The following is a 21,732-nucleotide window of genomic DNA, read 5'->3' on the forward strand; positions in this document are numbered from 1 at the left end:
ATTCAGCATATTTGTATTTAATCTCCACAATGTTCTTCCTGGATTATCTCTAATATGTATAGTACAAGAGAGAGGGGCATGATCAGATAGGTCAATCGTTCCAATATCACAGGTTTGTACTCTATGTCGATCTCGCTTGAGTACAAAAAAATAATCTATTCGTGAGTATACATCATGGGGGTTTGAGTAAAAAGTGTAGTCACGGCCTGTTGGATAAAGATCTCTCCAGAGATCTACTATACCTAGCTCATTCATTACAATTTTTATTTTTTTATGTAGGGGTGTGAGTTTAGAGTTTTTTGATGAATCTAGATTTGGATTAAGACGGATATTCCAATCTCCACCACATATAACAATTCCTTTGCCTTCTATCATTAAGTCAATTATTTTCCTATAGAAAGATAACTTGCTTCCTGGGGGAGCATATACATTACATACAGTTATATTAATATCTTCAACTTTCCCTGTTACTGAAATATATCTCCCTTCCTTGTCTGAAATTTCTGAGAGGTGTTCAAATGGTATTTTTTGCGAAATTAATATTGCTACTCCCCTTCTATGTCCTGATTTGTAAGAAGAATAATACACTTTGGAAAATCCCATTCTCTTTAATTTTTCATGTTCTATTGGTGTAAGGTGTGTCTCTTGTAACAACACTATCCCTGCATTTTCTTTTTTAATTTTTAACAGTATTTGACTCCTCTTAGCTGGATTCAACACTCCATTTACATTAAATGTAATAACTTTAAGATTACCTTTATTCATATTTTTGTAGTTTACTAACCAATTTAATTCCCCTCTGCGTCTCTCTTATTGACCGTAGTGTATATTTTGACATTGCCTCTCTTAAATTATAGATACTAAACTGATACCAAATTAGAACAATTTTAAAGAACATTACACCACCGTAACTAACAAGAACAGTTGCTTCCGGTGTAGAGGCTCGATTCTAAAGAGCCTTATGGGGCTTACTGAGTTTTAAGCCTCCGTAAGGGAAATGTCCACTTTATTCAAGAAGTGGGGCCCTATTAATTGGTCGTAAATTAGTCCAGACAACACAAAAAAAAAAGTCTAACTCCAAAAGAAAATTATCCTCGGATGACAGTCAATCATTAAGTACCGACATTTTCAAACATTATTCGAACGCAATTAGGAATATAACGTTATTCATTCAGATGATTGTTTCAAAAACAGTCAGATAGGATAAAATATTGGTGTGAAAGACATATGAGATCTTAGCTGTTTTCCTGGATTAGATGTATAGAATTCCGTTTTTGTTCATTTTCTAAATTGCTTAAGCTTCTCCTTATACTGACTGCGGGAAGCTTTTTTGGGTTGTGCGTCACCGGCCACCTCTCCGTATCTCTGATCTTCTCCCCGGTCCCGTCGTTTCAGTACCGGTTGCCAGGTGGTTAGTTGTTTAGCTGTAATTTCCTCCTGTTCTATTGCCACGGAAGGTTTCACCACCGCGACCGTAAATCCACGCTTGACCAAGTCTTTCGTTGCCTCCGTCGCACTCTGGTACAGTTGGGTGCCATCCTCATAGAAAACACGCATCCTTGCCGGGTATGGGGTCTGGAATTTTATTTGCTTCTCCTTCAATACTTTCTTGACTTCGACATACTCTCCTCGCTTTTTAAGCACCTCTAAAGGGAAGTCGTGGTCTACGAAGAAACGAGTGTGATTAAAATACACCTTTTTTCTCTGCCAGGCCTTTCGAAGCACTTCTTCTTTCGTCCGGTAGCTCGAAAATTTCACTACTTTTGAGCGTGGCTTTGCCTCCGGGTTACTGGGTTTCGGTTGTAACGCTCGATGTGCTCGTTCAATTCCAAGTTCACGGTCCCGGGGTAAGTCCAATGCGTTTTTCAGCAAATTATTTAGAAACTCGATCATGTCTGTGCCTTCCTTGTCTTCAGGTATACCGTAAATCCTTAGATTATCTCTGCGTGCCCGTCCTTCCTGATCGAGCACTCTGGCTTCCAGATTAGCTTGGCGCTGTATGAGGCGTTTGATTAGCGTCGATGCTAATTGTAGCGTGGTCTCGGTCTCTTCAATTCTTTCCTCAGCCTCTTCCAGTCTATCGTTCGTTCTTTTTAAATCCTGTTTGAATTCGTCAAACTGCTCCATGTTATCCTTTCTGAATTCTCGAAGTTCGTTGAGAATACACCGCAGACTGACCTCGGGGCCCTCTTCGCCATGAGGTGATGGTGTCCGGGAACGGCTTCTGTTTAACGTTACTTGACTTGTTTCAGGGTTGTTTTCCGATACATTCGATGTTATTTTGCTCCTTGTGGTGACCCCTTTCTCCATCATTACTTTAATACTCCCAAAGTTTCACAAAATCAGGTTTTAGGGGGTTATTTTGTTAACCGTCGGCGAGCTCGAAGATTAAGCAGTCATCCTGTCGGTGGCGCAACCGGAAGTCCTCTCTCAGTCGTGTTTTTCATAGTTACCAGTGCCGATGGAGTTTTTTAAAGCGTCATATTCTGCTGGAAACGTTTCATTTGAATGGTAATGTCCCATAAGCGGAGGTCTTGTGAGTAACTTCACAAGTCGGTCAAAGTCTACACCGGTGACAAGCTCATCTACTCCCAGAACCTGCTACTCTCTACCTACACGTTGTCAGCTGATGTTTCAAAACCTCAACACTCGCATACAGAACAGCCTCAGCGTCTGCACCTCTTATCGGCACTAGCTGCAAGTCTACACCCCCTCTGTCCAGAAGTGAGCACAGCCTCTTGGTACCATCCCAGCAAGCATTTTTTTGGGGTGTTTAAAGGTGCCAACTGACCATCAAAAGTAAAAATGACTCATTTTATCTCGTCCCAACAGGGAAACCACCAACAATAAAGAATGAGTTACTATCTGGTGTCATGGCTTTGCAATTAAAACAAGTTTAGTTATAATGGAGGTCATTGGGGGCAAAAACAGCCACTTGAACAATATGAACAATACATAAGGGTTAAAAGTCTAATAGACGGCTTGGTTAAAACCAGGCTAAATCTAGGCTGTCAGTGAGTGTGCACCCCTAACCCCGCCTCTCACAGTGACCTCACTAGCTCCGCTGAGTGCTTTGTGACTCAGATTGCATGCAAGTCTGCAGCCAGATACTGCTGGAAGCTAGTCATCAAATACACAGGAACGAATGACTACACGTGTCAATCTGTCTATTAAACTATCTAATCTGTCTAGTCAGTCTTTTATTATCTTTTATATGCAAAAATATTCATTCATAAAAACATATGTATATATGAACACTGGGTCAAATAGGGTCCGTGCATTTTAAATCTAATAACAAAAATAACCCAATGTTGGTTTTGTCCATATTTAAATGAACGTGTGTAAACGCACGCTTTGATCAAACCTTTTATTCCCCTTGATGATATTGTGCTTTTTTTTCCCCTCAATGCCCTCCAAAGTTTCAATGTTTGGCCGTGTCTGCCATATCTGTTTTGTTTAAAAAAAAAAAAGGAAAAAAAAGAATGCATCGGTTCCTGCATGTAGAATTCAGAAATCTCATGGCATTGAAAGAAAACTTGCAGCAGTTGAGTGCCGAGGTCAAAGGTCAGATGAGCAGGCATCACACCTGATAAACACCTGGGGAAACTGTACAGTAAAAAAACAAAACAAAAAAACAACAAGATTAAGAAATATTGCTTTAATTTGAGAGAGACAAAAAAAACTCTTCCGTGTTAAAATTTGATTTATTTATTTTTTTTGAATTTTTTTTTTTTTTTATTGCAATAGTAACATTACATTACAACAAATACCGATACAAAACTGAAAGAAGTATAGTACAATCAATAGAAATATTACTTTTTGAAAAAAGTGGATTGTAACAAATTTAGAACAAATATAATAAATGTAAAAGAAATTAAAGGGAACAAGAGAGAGAAAAGAAGAAGAAAAATAAATAATTAAGGGCACATAAAGAAAAATTAAATTGTTGCAGAATATTAAATAAACCACATATTTTAGAAGTTTTAATAGCTTTCTTATTGTGAGAGTCTATGATGTTTTTTAAATAAAGAGCTAGTTCTCGTTTAAAAAATAAAAAATTAGGCTTACTATGAGTATATTTGCATTTGTGTATAAAAAACTTTCCAATAAATAAAATGAGGTTTATGCAAAAAGTTGCATTAAGGAATTCTTTTCCTTTAATATATAGCCCCAAAATAACATGACGATAGCTTAAAGAAAAATCACCACAAACCTTTTGGACAATTAAAGAGTTTACATCAGACCAAAAAGATTTAACAGTGGGACACTCCCAAAACAAGTGAGCAACAGATTCAGAAGAGGTTTCACAGAAAGTGCAAGAGATGTCAATGTCATTTTTGAATTTTTGTAAAAATTGTTTAACGGGATAAAACCTGTGAATAATTTTAAAAGATATTTTTATTTGTTAAGAAAAATTTCTGGGGGAGCGACCAGACATACGACCATTTAATATCATCAAATAGGTTGTTCCAATAAGAAATAGAAGAAGGATTTGTGATGATAAGGTCTAAAAATAAAGATCTGATTTTATGATTGGATTTTTTAGTGGAAAAACAAATAGAACCAACAGCAGTAGAATCAGGACTAAGGGAACAAGCAGAAATCAATGAATTATTATTATTATTATTTCTAAAAAGCATACAGATTTCAGAGGAGATGGCCTTACAAACTATATTAAATTCTTTTTTACATATGTCAAGACTATATCTTGCAGTAAAAACAGAGTAAGTAAATAAATTACCATTACTGTCAAATAACTGCTTTACTAATATCACACCGTTACTGAACCAATTATTAAAGAATATCGATTTCCTCTTATACAAAATATTACAATTGTTCCAAATTAAAAAATTGTGTGGCGAGAAATTGTGCTTATAAACAAGTTTCCAAGCCTGAAGCATTTGCTGATGAAAATTGGAAAGTTTGATAGGCAGTTTGTTAATTGAGAAATTACACATTAATAAAAAGTCAATGCCTCCTAATTGAGAAAAAATATAATTAGGAATTACATTCCAAATAGAAGATTGATTGTGGAGAAAGCGTTTAAGCCAATTTATTTTTAAGGTATTATTAAGTGAATCAAAATCTATGAAGTTTAAGCCACCCTTATTATAGGAATTTAAAATAACTGATTTTCTAACATAGTGCGTTTTATTCTTCCAAAGAAATTTAAACAGCATTACATCAATCAATTTACAGGTCGGTTTATCTACAAATAAAGAATGAGCCGCATAGGATAACCTAGAGATGCCTTCAGCTTTTGTAAGTAAAGTCCTACCTTTTAAAGATAAATCTCTTAGTAACCAAACATTAAATTTTTTTTTTGTTTTTTCTAATATAGGGTCAAAGTTTTCCTTACATCTTAGTTTTATGTCTTTTGTTATTCTAATTCCTAAATATTTTACATTCTCTTTGACAGGAATATTATAAATAGAGGTGGCAACACATTTTTTAATCGGAAGCAACTCACACTTATCAATATTAAGCTGAAGGCCAGAAGCATTAGTAAAAAACTGAAGAGACTTTAAAGCAATTGGGATCTGAGAGACATCTTTTAAAACAACGCACTATCATCAGCTAACTGGCTGATTATCAATTCTGTTCCAGCGACAGAAATTCCTTTAAGAGGACTTTCTTTAATATGTAAACTTAAAAATTGTGTAGCAATTAAGAACAGATATGGGGAAATGGGGCATCCTTGTCTTACACCACGCTTTAAATCAAATCTGGGAGAAGTGCCATTGTAAAGCCGAATAGAACTATTTCCATTATTATAAAACATTTTTATACAATTACAGAAAAAACTACCAAAACCAAGTTTACGCAGGGCCTGTAATATAAAATCATGTTCTAGGCAATCAAATGCTTTATAATAATCCAAAAAAAGAATAAAACTGTCAGTAGAAATAAGATCTGAATAATCCAATAAATCTAAAATCAAGCGGATATTATTAGATATATGTCTCTGGGGTATAAAACCTGATTGGCACTCATCTATTATACTATTTAGAATAGATTTTAATCTTTTTGCTAAGACTAGGGCAATAATTTTATAGTCAGTGTTCAATAAGGAGATTGGACGCCAGTTTTCTATTAAAAGGGGGTCTCTATTGGACTTGGGTATTAGAGTTATTAGACCCTGACATAAAGTAGGAGGGAGCATTAAATTCTCAATACTTTCTAAAAACATTTTGTGTAAAAAAGGAGCCAGTTTTTTTTTAAATTTCTGCAGACAACCCATCAGTTCCAGGGGATTTATTTTATTTGAGATGATCAATTGTCTCAGCAATTTCAGTAAGACTAATAGGAGCATCACACAGAAGACTCTCTTCAGAACTGATTTTATTTATGTTGGATAACGAATCAAAAAAATGTGTGGCGGATGCCTGACAAAATTTAGAAGAGTATAAATCTTTATAAAATCTGGCACAAAATTCTGCAATTGTTTTGAGGTCCTCAGATATATTCCCGTCAATACGTCGTTTTTGAATAGAATATTTAACTCGCTGCCTTTCTAGCCTAAAACAATATGCAGAGTTCTGCTCACCCTCTTCTAGCCATTTTCGACGAGACCTTATGAAGGCACCTTCAGCTTTTTGTTTATATATATCTTCTAAAAGATGTTTCTGATCTATAAATTCAGATCTCTCTGTGTCGGTAAGATCCTCTACATTTTTATGTGATAATACAGATATTCTAGCCATAATTTGATCTTCATTTTTTTTTTTTTCGAGTTTTTGCTAATAGACTACAATAATTTCTACAGTATTTGCCAATGTCAAATTTAAGAAGTTTCCAATTGCTACAAAATAAATTTTCTTTATTAGCTTTATCCCAATAAGAAGAAATTAAATAATCAATTTTAGTTTGAACTTCATTGTGTTTTAAAATTGAATTATTAAGTTTCCAGTATGAGGATCTTTTATGTGGGGGAGTAGAAGATATTGGTACATAGATAATAATGGCTTTATGATCAGAAAATAAAGAGGGAATAATATCCGTTTTTATGTTTGATAATTCAGCTGAAGTTAACCAAAAGTCAAGACGGGATTGATTAGAAAGTGAGTTATTGTTCCAAGTGAAAACTTTTTGTAAAGGATGAGTTTCTCGCCACACATCAACAACAGAAAACTTTTGTACAAAAGAAAAGAAATAATCATTATTAATACAGGTGGGATGGGGGGGCCATCTATCTAATGTGTTATTAAACACAACATTAAAGTCACCACCAATAATTAAATAAGAGTTTGGATATTTAGTTAACATTTTAGATAATTGAGTTTCTAATTTACAAAAAAAAAACTTATTATCTTTTGGAGAATTATAACCATAAATATTGGCAATAACATATGTTAGGTTAGCAAACTGTAAAGCTAGTAAAATGAAATGACCATTAATATCACAATCACTAGCCAAAATGTTTCCACTAAAATTATTTTTTAAAATACAAACTCCGGCAGAATGTTCATTTCCATGGGACACCCAAATTTCTGACCCCCATTGTGATCTCCATAAATTAACTTCTTGTACGGTTGAATGAGATTCTTGAAGAAAGCAAAAATCTGTTTCAAAACGTTTAAGAAATAAAAAAACTGTTTTTCGTTTAAGAATGTTGCGTAGCCCTCTACAATTTAAAGAGACAATAGACAAGGACATAAAAAGAAACAAGAAGGATAAGAACAAAACACTGGAAACAGGAACAAGACCTAAGAATTACTACAAAGAGAGAATATCACTATAATGGAAAACCAAATGGTCAAACCTTAAATCGGAAGGGATGAGGACAACAATCCCTTTATAATTAGTTTGAACTGAACTTTTGAAGTATGAGAAAATCAGGTATCTTCGAGGTGGAGAAAAAGAGAAAAAAAAAAGTTTTATAAGAGCTGCAGTCCATACTATAGCACCGCCAAAAAGCAATGAAGATGGATCATATCAAGTCCAAACTTTAGTTTTTATGTAGGAGGAAAAATCTCTGTACCATCCACAAAAGCGCGTCCGCCCACGAAGAACGCTCGCTTGTTCTCTTTTCGAGCTTTTTCAATTATTGGCCACAGCTTCAATCTTTTTGCTCGATCAGCTGATGACAAGTCCTCCGTGATTTTCAAACGATTTTTTGTCAGAAAGTCAGCATCCTTTGCAGCACGCCAAACTGCATCTCGGTAAAAGCGCGATGTAAATCGGAAGAGAATACCACGGCCCTTGCTGTGTGGGTGAACACGGCCAAGACGGTGTGCCACATCAATGACATCAGGAAATTTTTCCTTAAACTGAGGAAGAATCTGTTGGCACACGTCAATAATCTCCTGACGGACATTTTCTTTATCTTTCTCAGGAATTCCGTGGATCCTCAGATTCCATCGACGAGTGTAGGTTTCTAAATGCGCCAGGCGTTGTTCTCGTTCAGTGGAATTAATTTCTTCTTTCTTTGTGCGCGAGTCAATGAAATCAACTCTTTGTTTCAGATCTTTAACCTCGTTGCAGATGAAATCAATAGTTTCCAACACACTAGAGATTTTTTCTGTGTTCTTGCTGACCTCTTCTTTCATGTCTTTGATTATCCGGGAGTTTTCAACTATCAGCGTGTCGGGTAGCGGCGGGATTACTTCCTCCATGAGCATAAGCACAGAATCATCGTTTTGCTCAACATAGTCGTGCATGTTATTTTTCAAAACCCCGACAGCGGAAGCATAATCACATCCTTGCGATTCAAGCGAGTTACAGGCCGTTTTGCTAGGAGAGCTAGAATTAGCAGCTGTGCTCGACACTGTTTTCCCGGACTTCTTCAAATTTTTTCTCTTTTCAGAACCACCCATTACTGTGATTGAGATCCCTTAGGTAGTAAAAAACACAAACCAATCAAAATAAATTTCTCACAATTCAGTAGAACTTCCAAAATAAAGTTTGGGATCGGGAGCCTCTCAAACAAGCGTGTGCTCAGAGCGCCATTTTGACACGCCTCCTCCGTGTTAAAATTTGATGTTCCTCCAGCGTTCTTACGTCAGTCTTTAATGTCAGGTGATCCTTCAAATGTCAGTGTAAATTGTTGAGTGTACCATTAGTGCTCAGTCGTGTTTTTCATAGTTACCAGTGCCGATGGAGTTTTTTTTTTTTAGAGCGTCATATTCTGCTGGAAAAGTTTCATTTTAATGGTAATATGCCATGAGCGGAGGTGTATGAGTAACTTCACAAGTTGACCATAGTCTAGACCGATGACATGCTCATCTACTCCCAGAACCTGGCAGAACGAAATGTTGCAGCTCGTCCGGTCTTCAATGATGAGCCCAAAAGAGGCCACTTCACAGAGCCGGCCCAAGGCTTAAGAGAACTGAGAGGCAGGACAAGATGGCGGGCTGGACTTGGTTAACTTTAGATTTTACACAAATCTCATTGTTTTGTTTTTCACCTAAAATAGTAATTAAAACATCCAAGATGTGTTTTGCCTCATCAAAATGTGGAATTTGATCAGCAAACTACTCATTCTAAGACAACTATGCCTTGGGCTAAATGACTTGGCTTCAAGTACGATGCCACACGATTCAGAAATGAAGGTACAGACTGCACAAACAGATAAACGACATGATGCATCTCATTTCACCACAACTAAAGGCAGCGACAAAAAAAAAGTCAAGCTCTCACGATGATGACATTTCTCATGCAACCCTTTAGCAAGCCTACATAGTATTTATGCCTAAAAGTCACTGCATGGGTAAATAAGAAACAAGCAACACACACACACACACACATATATATATATATATATATATATCCATGGGCCACTGTAAAGTAATATGGTTCTGTCATAACGTTTTGAATGAAAATCTGCATTTGGATAAGACACCTTTAGTATAGTTTTGATTTTAAGGCATAATAAAGATCAAATGCAAGTACGAGTGGATTTACATTGAAAATTTCAAACGCATCAAGAAAACCATGTGCTAAGGAAATTTCAAACCATTTGGAACGCACAGAGACGAGCTTTTGTGCAAAAATGAACTTAAAGGTGCCTTTAAAAAAGTGTCAAAGTACTTTTGAAAACAAAAAAGCAAACCCCCAATAGGTGGCAGCAAGAGGCCGCTTTATTTGAGTAAAGCATTGAACGATTCATTCAGCCAAAGAAGCCAATAGGATGAACGGACAGTTGAATCAATCCCTGAATCATCGACTCACCCGAGTCTTCTTGGCGAAGGCCTGAATCGTTCGTGCAGGGAAACGTCGCTGTGTATTATTCAGAGATGGCCAACTGTTCTGCTGTTTATTTTATTATACTTATCGCAATGATTTTACTACTACTATCAATAAAATTAATATTAGTAATGATAATATTGCCGGAAGTTGTACAGCGCATGCGTCACGTGTTCATCATCAGCATCCATGACAACCGTCCTGTGGGTGTTGTTTGAATCTCGCTGTGTCGATTGGCATCTGATCTCTGCGTCCTCCGTGACAATTTTTCCAGATTATCGATATTATTGATCGTTGGATACGTCGATTGATCGCCTGCTGTTCCCATCACTCAGGTTTGACCCTTTTTATTACGCTGTGCTTTGTGTTTGTGTTCAGTATGTCTTGTGTTCACTACAGGTTCCAGAGTCGACTCACCTACGACTCGCTCCAGTTTGAAGGCCTCAACATCAGCGCGGGGGAGCTGAAGCGGCAGATCATGAGGAGCAAGAGGCTGAAGTTCTGCCAGCTGAAGATCAGCAACGCCCAGACTGATGAAGGTGAGTTGAGGAAAAGACACTTCAACTGTTCTACGCTAACATTAGATGCGTTACATCAGACACTTCTGGAAGCTGTAAGGTGGTGCTGATGCTGACATGTAGGGATGTTTTGGCTGTTTTAAAAGGCTAATGGCTCTCAAAGTATACCGTGCTCCATAATTATGTGCTGATTCTGATTTTATTTTGCTGTCAGAATACACAGATGATGCTCTCATCCCTAAAAACACGTCGGTCATCATCAGACGGATCCCTGCGGCGGGACTGAAGTCCTCAAACAGAAGATTTGTTGGGTAAGTGCTGTGAAATGAGCACACGCGTCCTCTGTTAGATGTTATATGAAGACTCCTGGTCTGTCCCTGGTGTTTTAGTCACACAAGCTCCTTTGTTTTGCAGACATCAAGCTGGACGCTGGCGTGAACCTTCACCTAGAGCTGATCCTTCACTCCTCTCACTGGAGCAGTTGTTGAAGGTATTGAACAAATGAATAGCACAATAGCAAAACGCAATGTAAAGCACACAATATACGCACACGCACTCAGCTTCTTAGGGAGATTTGAGATTGTTTGAAGGGTTGAGGGTGAAAAAGATTCAAATGTGCAAATGCCTGTGAAACAGACTGAGAATCTGGCTGAGGCAAAGGCGTCAGAGGAGGACAAGCTGAAAGCGGTGATGTACCAGTCCAGCCTGTGCTACTACTCCAGCAGGTGAGCGTTCAGACACTGACAGGTTTGCTTTGTGAGAGATGTCTGAGCTGATTCTCATGGTTCTGATGTTCACTAGTGAGGCCATGAGGCTGCTTGGGATCCCGGGACACCACATTAGGCACTGCCCCACTAATGTGGTAACTGGGTTTTCCAAGCTCACGGTTGCTGTGAACTTGAGCTCTTGTCCTCATCAGTCAGATTGTTTGCTCAGAGTTTGACTGTCACTCCTCAATTCACAGGGCAGCCGCTCCGCGCCGCACAAGCGCATCCGGAAGAGCACAGGGATTCCCCGCAGCTTCCTGTTGGAGGTGGACGACCCAGACCGAAAGGGAGTCATGATAGACGGCAGCGGCCGATACGTCATTCCCATCATAGACGCGTGAGTAAACTGTACTTGGCATAGCCGCATGTTCTAGTGTTTGTCCAAATCTCACATGATGTCTGCTTGTGTGTGTTTGCGCTCGATCTGTTCAGTGAGGCCTATGCTGCTGAGAAGAGAAAGAGGCCGTCCTTCTCCTGCCAGACCGAGCCTTTGCCCTCCTCGTCCTCAGCAGGTGCGGCATCTTCGGTCCGGGACGCCGGAGGGAAACGGTCCCGCTCCCCATCTTCACCAGAGACGCGCGGCGACCAGAAGAGACCACGTCGCTGAGAAACCTTCATCCAAGAGACCTGGAGCCGACGTGTAAATATTGTACATAGTTTATTAATAAAAGATAATAAAGATTATAGCCGCATGAACTGTGTGGACTGGTTAACCTTCACTCCAGCAGTGCAACAAACACACACACATACAGGCATACATGGTTTATGAGGTCAATGTGACTTTTTGGTGGTTTACGGGGACATACCTTTGCCAACATCCTACGAACATAAAACTTGTGCCAAAATTTTTTATTTGAGCTACAAAAGGCAAACAACGCTTAAAAACAGCAATTTTAGTTTCACAACACACTCAAATTAACTATGTGACATTTCACAGGCTTATGGGGACAGACAAAATCATGGTTTACAAGGTCTGTTTACATGTTACACACAAACCTAGCCCCTTCATGGTTTAAAAGGACTGATTAACACATTTTACATATCACACTATTCTGCTATTGCAGTAAGGGTGACAACAGAACAGACTCTGGCTTTCCTCAGCTAGACACCTGCTAAACCCATCTCAGTTGCTAAGGTTCTGCCTGTCACTTCTTAAATGACAAAATACTATTTTGCTTAAAATACACTTTTGATTTAACAATTCTGTAGGCTTATTGTGTTGTATCAGTTAAACAATCTGTTTAATGTACTGTTGAACAATAACCTAAAAAAGACAGCATTTTAACATTAAAGTATGAAGAGTTAATTGTTTAAGGGCCTTTGCTCTTATTTTATAGGACAGTAGATATTTTGAAAGGCAACTTCAGATAAAAAAAAGAACATAATTGGCAAAGAACCTTCAACCATGAACAACCAGAAGCACAACTGTACGATAACATATTCATTATTTTATTCTTTTACTTGGCCAGAGCACAAATGTTCCCCTCTGTGAACTCTGTGTGGAGTTTGCATGTTCTCTGTGTTGGAGTGGGTTTCCTCCAGGTGCTCCGGTTTCCCCCACAGTCCAAAGACAAGCGGTACAGGGGATTGAATACACTAAATTGTCCGTAGTGTGTGTGTATGAGTGTGTATGGATGTTTTCCAGTGATGGGTTGCAGCTGGAAGAACAACCGCAACGTAAAACATATTCTGGATAAGTTGGTGGTTCATTTCACTGTGGAAACCCCTGATAAATAAAGGGGTTAAGCCGAAAAGAAAATGAATGAATGAATGATTACAGCTTATAAACAAACTAATGGTATTTTAAAATTTAATTAAGTCGTTCAACAGATTATTCTTTTTCAAATTTAAATATTTATACTAGAACACAACATGGTAGTGCACTAGAATACTGTCAAATACAAAACATTGCCACTCAATGACAGAAATAAAAAAATAAACTTTTTTTATTTTACTTTTGAAGTCCAGGAAAACAGCAGGGGAACTAAACATGTATATACATTTTATTATGAAATGCATCAACTATTATCGCTCTGACAAGAACAAAAAATAGATGGATAAAAATAGATAAAAAGATAGATAAAAAGAAAAAAAGATAAAACTAGACATAAAAGTTTGATTCCACAAATTGAATGATACATACAGAATGATATGAACACAAAACAGATTAAAAACTAAATTTCGTAATGTGACAGTAATATAATGTGTTATAATGTGACTAATTAATATCATACACATTTTCACTTTTTTGTCACAGTGACAATATTTGACCATTTTCAAACATGTAAATAAAAAACAAAAAACATGTCTTTTTGCTACTCAACACTGTTGTAAATGTTTAGTCTGAGGGACTGCATTTGTGGGTTATGTATTTTTGTGTGATGGGTATTGCCCAGGCTCATGAAGCAGACGTGGACCTGGACTGTGGAGCAGTACCAGACTGTGGAGTAGTGGCAGACATGGGTTGAGAAGCAGAGGCAAACTGTAGAGCAATGTAGAGACTACCCTAGAGTGATGATGGACTGTGAAGCACTGGCATGGAACAGAAGTGGGTTTGAAAATGGTTAAATATTGTCACTCTGTGACAAGGAAAAAAAAATGAAAATGTGTATAATAATAATCAGTCTTTTGAACTCATTACAGCCTTCACGTCTGCTTTTGTCCATGGTCTTCTCATGTAGGTTGTTCTGCCAGTGCTAGAGCCTGAAAGCAAACAAGATGATTAACTGTTAGCATCACTGACTTTTAATAGATCATATCAACTGTTCATCAATATCGTTTAAAAGTCTCTTTCTTGGAAAAAAGGTTAATCCTTAGGTGTGCACTTACACCATGGTTATACATCACACATCTACATGATTTAACAGCAACATATGCGAGTATAACTTTCAGTAGCTGCTTTGAATCATTGTGGACTATTGAAAGTGATATGACCTTTCCATGTAAAGACTTTTCTTAATTTTAAAAAAAGGCAATCAATAATTTCATAATATTCCCTATTATATTTTTCCACTGGAGAAAGTCTTCCGTTTTTTAGTTTAGCTGAATAATAAAAAGGTAAAAACTGCAAAGGTCAATATTATGAGCACAAAAAATAAAATAAAAATATATAAAATTATAAAAATTAAAATTTATTTTTTGATTTTTTTGTCAGCCAGATATCGCAGAGCCCTATTTAAAAATGGCCAGATACAAAAGAGAAAGTGATAAATGGAAGACATTGACGAGAAATGTAGCATAGGAAAAAGCATTTGTGCATTTGCGCTACAAGCACTGCGATAGAAAGTCTGAACGTGTATTGAGTGCTGCTGGAAACATTGCGACTCCAACTAGGTCTGCTTAATCCAGACAATGTGTCAGCATGTTAGCTTTTCTGTCAAATAATTTACCAAAAACAGTGGAGAGTTAGTAGCCTACGCTGTTTTTTCCTCAACATCTCACTTATATTGTTATCAATAGGCTAATATTTTTTGTTCTTCTTTTTATTATTATCATTATTATTATTAGTTACTATTTATATTATCACTGATACTGAAAAGTGTTATTTAGGCTATTTGTGAAGTTCTTAAAAATGTAACATTTAATTATTATACAGGAGGGGGGAACCAGTGAATATTGTCCTCACCACTTAAAAAAATGTGTAAATAAAAAAAAAAAAAAAAAAAAAACTAAAAATAAAGGATAAAAGGAAAAGCATGCTCTTCATCATTTTTCATAATCTGATTTGTACATGCTGCTGTGTGTGTGCACTTAGGCTAGACGAGCAGAGTACACACATCTAAAGTTATCTTACTGTGAGCGTTTTAATGGTCAAATAGGTGTCAAAATGCTGTGTTCAGTGATCATTTATAAGAAGCTTAAAGCACAGTTTGTTTCATATTTTTATTCTATTGTACATATTTCCCTTTGCTCATTTACAGGGAGGAAAATAACTGCATATATACAGTTGAAATCCGAATTATTAGCCCTCCTGAATTATTAGCAACCATTTTCCACCAATTTCTGTTTAATGGAAAGAAGATTTTTTTCAACCCATTTCTAAACATAATAGTTTTAATAACTAATTTTTTATAACTGATTTCATTCATCTTTGTTATGATGACAGCACATACTTTACTATATATTTTTCAAAGTACAAGCATTCAGATTAAAGTACAATTCAAAGGCTTAATTAGGATAATTGGGCAAGTCATTAATATTGACCTTAAAATAAGTTTCAAAATATTTAAACCTGCTTTTATTCTAGCCAAAATAAAACAAATAAGACTTCCTCCAGAAGAAAAAAAATATTATAGAAAATACTGTTAAAAAAATCCTGAATTTGTTAAACATCCTTTTGGAAATATTTATTAAAAAAATATAAATAAAAAATTCACAGGAGCGCTAATAATTTTGACTTCAGCTGAAAAATCGTTTTGAATAATCTTGTTTGCAATTATGACAAAAATAATCGTGATTATGATTTTTCCCATAATAGAGCAGCCCTTACTGTATGTGTAATGTAGCCTACAGTAGATTATGTGATGTGATCAATTAAAAAATACATTTTCTTTTTTCTTAGTAATAAACATGCTTTTACACTATACTGTATGCTTTAGAAAAGATACAATAGATGGTGAGAAGTATAGCCCCAGGCTGCAAAAATTAAACAAATATAAGAATGAAGTTGTTTAGCCTTTATAGCGCCCTATTAAATTGTGTTGGGGTAAAAAGAATGTTTACATTTCTTTGACTATCATGGCGATGTTATTACCTCAAATCTTAAACGTGCGCACATTGCAAGAAATGAAAATCGCGTCACAGCACACACTACAAAATATTAAGGTTATCGAGTCAATGAAACACATCACCTGATTGCAGTATAACTTGCTTTATCAATAATTATTATTATTTATTATAGGCCAGGTTACAAATATTTGAAAATCTGTCACTACATGCCAAACACTCAAAATAGGTTCCCTTTTGCATAGCTATTAGTGGCAGTTATGAATTAAATAAATGGGCATATCGGCACGTAAGGTGAGTCGCCTATTATTTATCGTCTGTTTATTTTTCTCTGTTCATTTCTTTCACATGCATGCAGAGTGAACAGTCTGTGCTGTTTCTGCTTGTTTAATAGAGCGCCTCCTCTTATAGCCGGCCTATTTCGGTATAAAGGACAAAAATGTTTTTTTTTATATACTGTATGCTATTCTATCCCCTATATTAAACACAGCAAATGTATAATTAAATATTAGAAACATAAATATTTTAAGTTTCTAAAAGCACATTTTAATGTTTAAGCATTGTTTATTGGCCGTCGGCGTCGATGATGTGCACCTCTCAAAAAATGTAACTACAAGTCGCAACGACACAGAGCGCAAGGTCGTGATTTGTTTGATGGTCGTGATTGGTCGGCTTGGCAGCGCTGACAAGTCTGGGGGCGGGACCAAGAGCCGTGCGAGTGGTGCGAGCCCAATAGAGCGATTGTTTACAAGTGTGGAGTCCCATGAAGGAGCTCTGGGGTCTGTTCTTCGTACGTGGATTACTCAGTTAGCTGGATTTGGATATTGATGATTTGACATGATCCAGGATCGTTTCGTTCTTCAAAGCTGATCTGAGAGTTGTTGTCATAGCAACAGTTCTGCTAGCTCAAACCTGATCGGAAGCTGGTTCAATTCATATAAACAGGATTAGATTGGGTCAGTTCAACCAAAGATATTAGAGAAAGTACAGAATTATGATATTTTCTTACAGTAGTAGTTATATACACTTGGGAAAATAGCTTTAAAAAAATTAACTATATATATAAAGTTATAGTTATTAATAAAATAAATAAAGTTATATTAACAAAACTTATGCAATCTGCACCCTCGAAATGAAAGTACAAAGAGAAAATTTATTGATATGAACTTCTTAGATCGCTTTAGTACAATTTGTGTATGATAATAGAAATGCAGAATATGTGACTTTAAAAAAAAAGAAATAATACATTAATGCAGTCATGAACTTGTTTTGACAGTAAATATGCCAGTGATTATGTTTCACAAAAGTTGCAGACGCCTTTACCAATATCAAAATGCTTTTGTAAACATCCAGTTATTCCATGCAGCGATTAAAAAAACGGCTACTGTAATAAAGAAAATATTTTCTAAATGTAGAACTAAATACATTGATTTGCATTGAAATACATGATAAATACTCTTGACACATGACAGTGTAAAGCCTGCAGTTCACAACATATGTGGAAAGTTATTGCGTGTCATATTTAACAAATCGTCGATTGCTAATTTGATGTAATTTTGCTCACATGGATAATTGAATATTAATCAGATGATGTCATTATGCTGCTGTTTCGTCAGCCAATCGTTGCATTGCTGATCATGATTTCTAGGATCGATAGATCTGTCCTTCACAACACACGCAGCGATCTCAGATCAGTTCATCCAGACATTCTAATCTGATTCACGAACTTGTTTGAAGAACCAAATTAGCCAGAGATCAGTTATCAAGATGAAAAGATCCGGGATCGGCAAAATCATCTTAGATCATTTAAGCGAGGTATGAAGAACGGACCCCTGGATAGAAAGTTTTGTGTTGTGTTTATCTCATAGTTAAAGTTGTTCCACGTCCGCCGGTTCCAGCCTCAAAATGAGCGAGTTTGAGTCACTTGCATGTTCAGGAAGCGTTTAGAAAAAACAAAACAACAGCGAAGAAACTCAACACAGAGGAACATTAACACCTCACTGCCAACTAGCGTTTTGAAAGTGTTAATGCAGACCAACAGAGACATTGCGCAGAAGTAAAATAAACAGCTACGCGGGTTGCATGTGCCGTGGGTTACGCCGATCATAACGCAGAAGTATAAACCAGGCTCTATAAACTTTAATTTCATAAGTGCATACAATATAATATTAATAATAATAAGACAATTAGCATGTTTATCAGGGTAGACGACATGCAGTGAGTGGATAATTCCATATGTGCAATATGTACATTTAAATCTCTCCATTTTGCTGTAATGGCTGTGCTGTGTTTGACTGGCAATAGCTTTTAGATTATAACCCGCGACCCACTTATTAATATGCAGCCTTTTTTGATTACATGGGGCCAGTTGCACCAGCAGTGTGTAAGTTAAAATGAAGCCTAGTTGTGACTTAAAGGGACACTAATTTACAATGTACGCACTACTAAATATTTCTGTGTTGCAGCATTTCACTCAGTTTAAACCTAACGCTGTGTTCCAACTAAAAATTTACCGCAGCCTCCCCCCATGTATAATGGTAGAAAAGAGATGACGGTGAGATTAGTTTACATCGAGGAGCTTGCGATGATCTCCCTCTATTCACAGCCTTATTTTCTTCCTAAATCTCGCATTTCTTTCGGTTTGTGAATGAAGAGTTTAATTTTGTTTCAAGAAATGTTTTGTGTTAACATACATTTCTTTATGACTGGGTTTTTTCTCCCTGCTATTTTTTCTTTAACGTGTAGAATATTTAAAAAATCAAGTTTTATGTTTTGATAACTTTGTGTAATTTGTGTGCATTCACAGCAAATTTTCAAAGAACAGTTATATGTAGATGCATTAGTTGCAGAATTCTAAATCAGTTTAACGATTGAAACACTTTTTATTTGATATTAGGTGATTTAATGCAACTATGTATGGCTTTACGGAGAGCTTATGACCTTACTAACTACGGTTTGCCTTAAGAGCATGTGGTGCAACCGAAGTAAAAACAACTTTAGTTATAAACATGCCAGTAGTTATTATTATTATTATTATTATTACTACTACTTCTATTATTATTAGGCAATTTTCTGAAGCAACCCCTGTAACCAATTTAGTGCTTTTGGGTTGTTGTTGTTTTCGGTTAAAGCGCAATGCCCCATTAACACCTCAGACAGGCTGCTTCATTAATAGCCAAACATTTTGTTTGAGATGAGGGCAGGGGTATATCTTGAGTATATTTCACAAGCAAGGTTGACACAAAATCCCCGGTTATATACCTTTTACCTATAGGCCAACTTCTGGTAATGTAGGCTTATATAGGCTGTTTCTATTCACAGCAACTTATGGACTGAACTACGTGTTAATTAAAATTTCTATATTAGGCTCGTAGCAATTGATATTGGGAGTCATGGAATATTGTTTGCATTTATTTTGCATATTGTTTGCAATATCCTACTTTAATAATAATAATAATAATTAATATTATATTAAAAAGTTTTTTCTATTTCTAAATAAATAGCCTACTGTAAATTAGGCCTACAACCATTAATGATTTATATATGAAATTAGAAATGAAATTCTTAATAATATTTGTAAAGGAAACAAATATAGGTCTTATATGTGCCGTTATATATATTTCAATTAATATGGAATATAAGTGCATGTTTTCACCAAAACTATGATAGATTTTTTTTTTAAATGTGTGATTGTGTAAAACAATATACTTTGCAAATAAAATAATGTTTTTTTTTTTCTCTCTCTCTAAAGAAATTGTTACCACCTCGTTTAGAGCATCATTATGGGCATTTTACGTTATAACTAATGTGGGTCAAACAATAGATCTGTGACAGAGAAACTACAGGTTTTGGGACACACTCGTCACTACATCGTTCTTTTCCCAAACGACACATTGTACTATGATATTTCTGCCGCGAGTTACGTTGTTGTTTGGGAAACCCAGCCCTGGTGCAGAGCCAGAGGAAGAAGCGTGCTGCGCTTGTGGAGCAGATAAGAAGCAAGAGAAACTTCTAGACCAGGGGAGAGTTTCCCAAACAACGACATATATCTGAATGAAGGGGTAATCTACTGTATTTTAGCCTAATTATTATTTCTAATGTTTACACACTGTGAAATAGGCTAATCCAATCTTAAAAAAACACACACACTAAATCATTTTTTGTGAATTGTTTTTATTCCGAGCTAAATAACATTTTAGAAAATGTTGCATATCAAGCTGTTGGTATCTCCTCGCGATTGAAATTGGCTGTTATGCGAAAAAAAAAAGAACAAATATTAGCTCGCAGGCTAGTTGCTTTTTAGATTTAATTTAAGCCTATATTCAGCTGACAGCGCACACTCAGCCGCGATACAGAGAGAAAAAGTAAATAATAGATTCTTTAATGTAAACGACTAAGAAAAACTTCGGCTATATACTCGGGAGAGGACGTAATGAGATCTAGACTGGCTGTAAAATATATACACCAATAGTAATAGTTAATCAACGCATTTTATTTAAAAAAAATCTACTCATTTTAATATTGCGATTTTTATATTTTTTAGAGAATGTCTGTTTTTATTAACTTTTCTGTCATTTATTTCAAATTTGTCATTATTTTATTAATTTGATGATGTTAATATTTTACATAGGCTATTTTATATACACATCTAAAATCATTCAAATTAAGGTTGTGACGATGAGGAAATTTCCCCACCGGTTAATCGACATGTGACAACACCGGTAATACCGGTATCATAGTGGGGGTCGGGGTTTCCTCTTTTCTTTCTCCTTTTAAATAGCTTATAAATGCATATAATACTTTCACTTTCAGTTTTGCGGGAATTGCCAATTCGGCGTAAATTGTTTGAATGGACGAATGTGATGAATGTTAGAATGTTTTTAAAACGAATAAGAAAATAAAATAGCAAGATAAGTAATTAAATTGCACAAAGTTTAAATAAGATTAAACGAATGAACAAGAAACAAATATAAAAGAAAAGCTTTCAAAATGACATTACAAAAATGACAGGTTGACACAGTCTTTAAAAAAAAATAAAAAATAAAACATTGTAAATTGGCATTTATTAACAGTGAGGTTTACTTGTTCTTTGCGAGGAATCCTGGCCAATATGTTGACCATCTCTGGCTTAAGATGGGATCTTGTGGGGCTCACTATGTTCCCCATCGTGCTGAACACACCCTCAGATGAGCAGCTTGTTGCACGTAAAGATACTTTTTGGTTACATTTGCTAACAGGGGGAACATGTTTGGTTGTCTTTTGTTGTCCTACCTGACTTCAATTTCTTAATGTATTATTTAGCCTATTGCATTATATATTAATAGCTTAGTCCTTATGAACAATCCGTTTATAAAATAGCCTTATTAACGAATTTATAGGCTAGTGAAGAATAAACCGAATATGAAATATGATCCTTGCATAATGATCACAACTAAACAAGCTAGCACTCATTCTATATATAAACTTTAAATAAAAAAGAAAGAAATGTTAAGAAATTAAACATTGTGTAAAAAATCTAAAGACAGGCTAAATAAAAG

General features: G+C 35.9%; 1 protein-coding gene and 2 long non-coding RNA genes across 7 annotated transcripts in view; 1 reads left to right on the forward strand and 2 right to left on the reverse strand.

Moving 5' to 3' along the window:
• Positions 1-10,390, reverse strand: part of LOC141375772 (uncharacterized) — a 52,120-nt gene extending 41,730 nt beyond the window's left edge. The window contains exon 1 of the long non-coding RNA XR_012384556.1: positions 10,171-10,390. This is a non-coding gene — a long non-coding RNA (uncharacterized lncRNA). The remainder of the gene's footprint in view (positions 1-10,170) is intronic.
• LOC141375730 (E3 ubiquitin-protein ligase RBBP6-like) lies at positions 10,175-13,629 on the forward strand. 2 transcript variants are annotated; one of them, XM_073910655.1, is made up of 7 exons: positions 10,194-10,724; positions 10,918-11,014; positions 11,118-11,193; positions 11,340-11,428; positions 11,505-11,565; positions 11,668-11,807; positions 11,903-13,629. In XM_073910655.1, the coding sequence occupies exons 1-7, from the start codon at positions 10,565-10,567 to the stop codon at positions 12,075-12,077; spliced, it is 798 nt and encodes a 265-aa protein (XP_073766756.1). In that variant the 5' UTR covers positions 10,194-10,564; the 3' UTR covers positions 12,078-13,629. The 2 variants fall into 2 exon arrangements, with proteins under 2 accessions (XP_073766757.1, XP_073766756.1); XM_073910656.1 differs by lacking the exon at positions 11,505-11,565 and having other exon boundaries at positions 10,175-10,724; positions 11,903-13,358.
• The window catches only part of LOC101886085 (uncharacterized), a 51,590-nt gene continuing 43,317 nt past the window's right edge, over positions 13,460-21,732 (reverse strand). For all 4 annotated transcript variants that reach the window (XR_012384501.1, XR_012384504.1, XR_012384502.1 and 1 more), the window contains one exon: positions 13,460-14,173. This is a non-coding gene — a long non-coding RNA (uncharacterized lncRNA). The remainder of the gene's footprint in view (positions 14,174-21,732) is intronic.

Source organism: Danio rerio, chromosome 8 (genome assembly GCF_049306965.1).
Source record: "Danio rerio strain Tuebingen ecotype United States chromosome 8, GRCz12tu, whole genome shotgun sequence".
Classification (NCBI taxonomy): domain Eukaryota; kingdom Metazoa; phylum Chordata; class Actinopteri; order Cypriniformes; family Danionidae; genus Danio; species Danio rerio.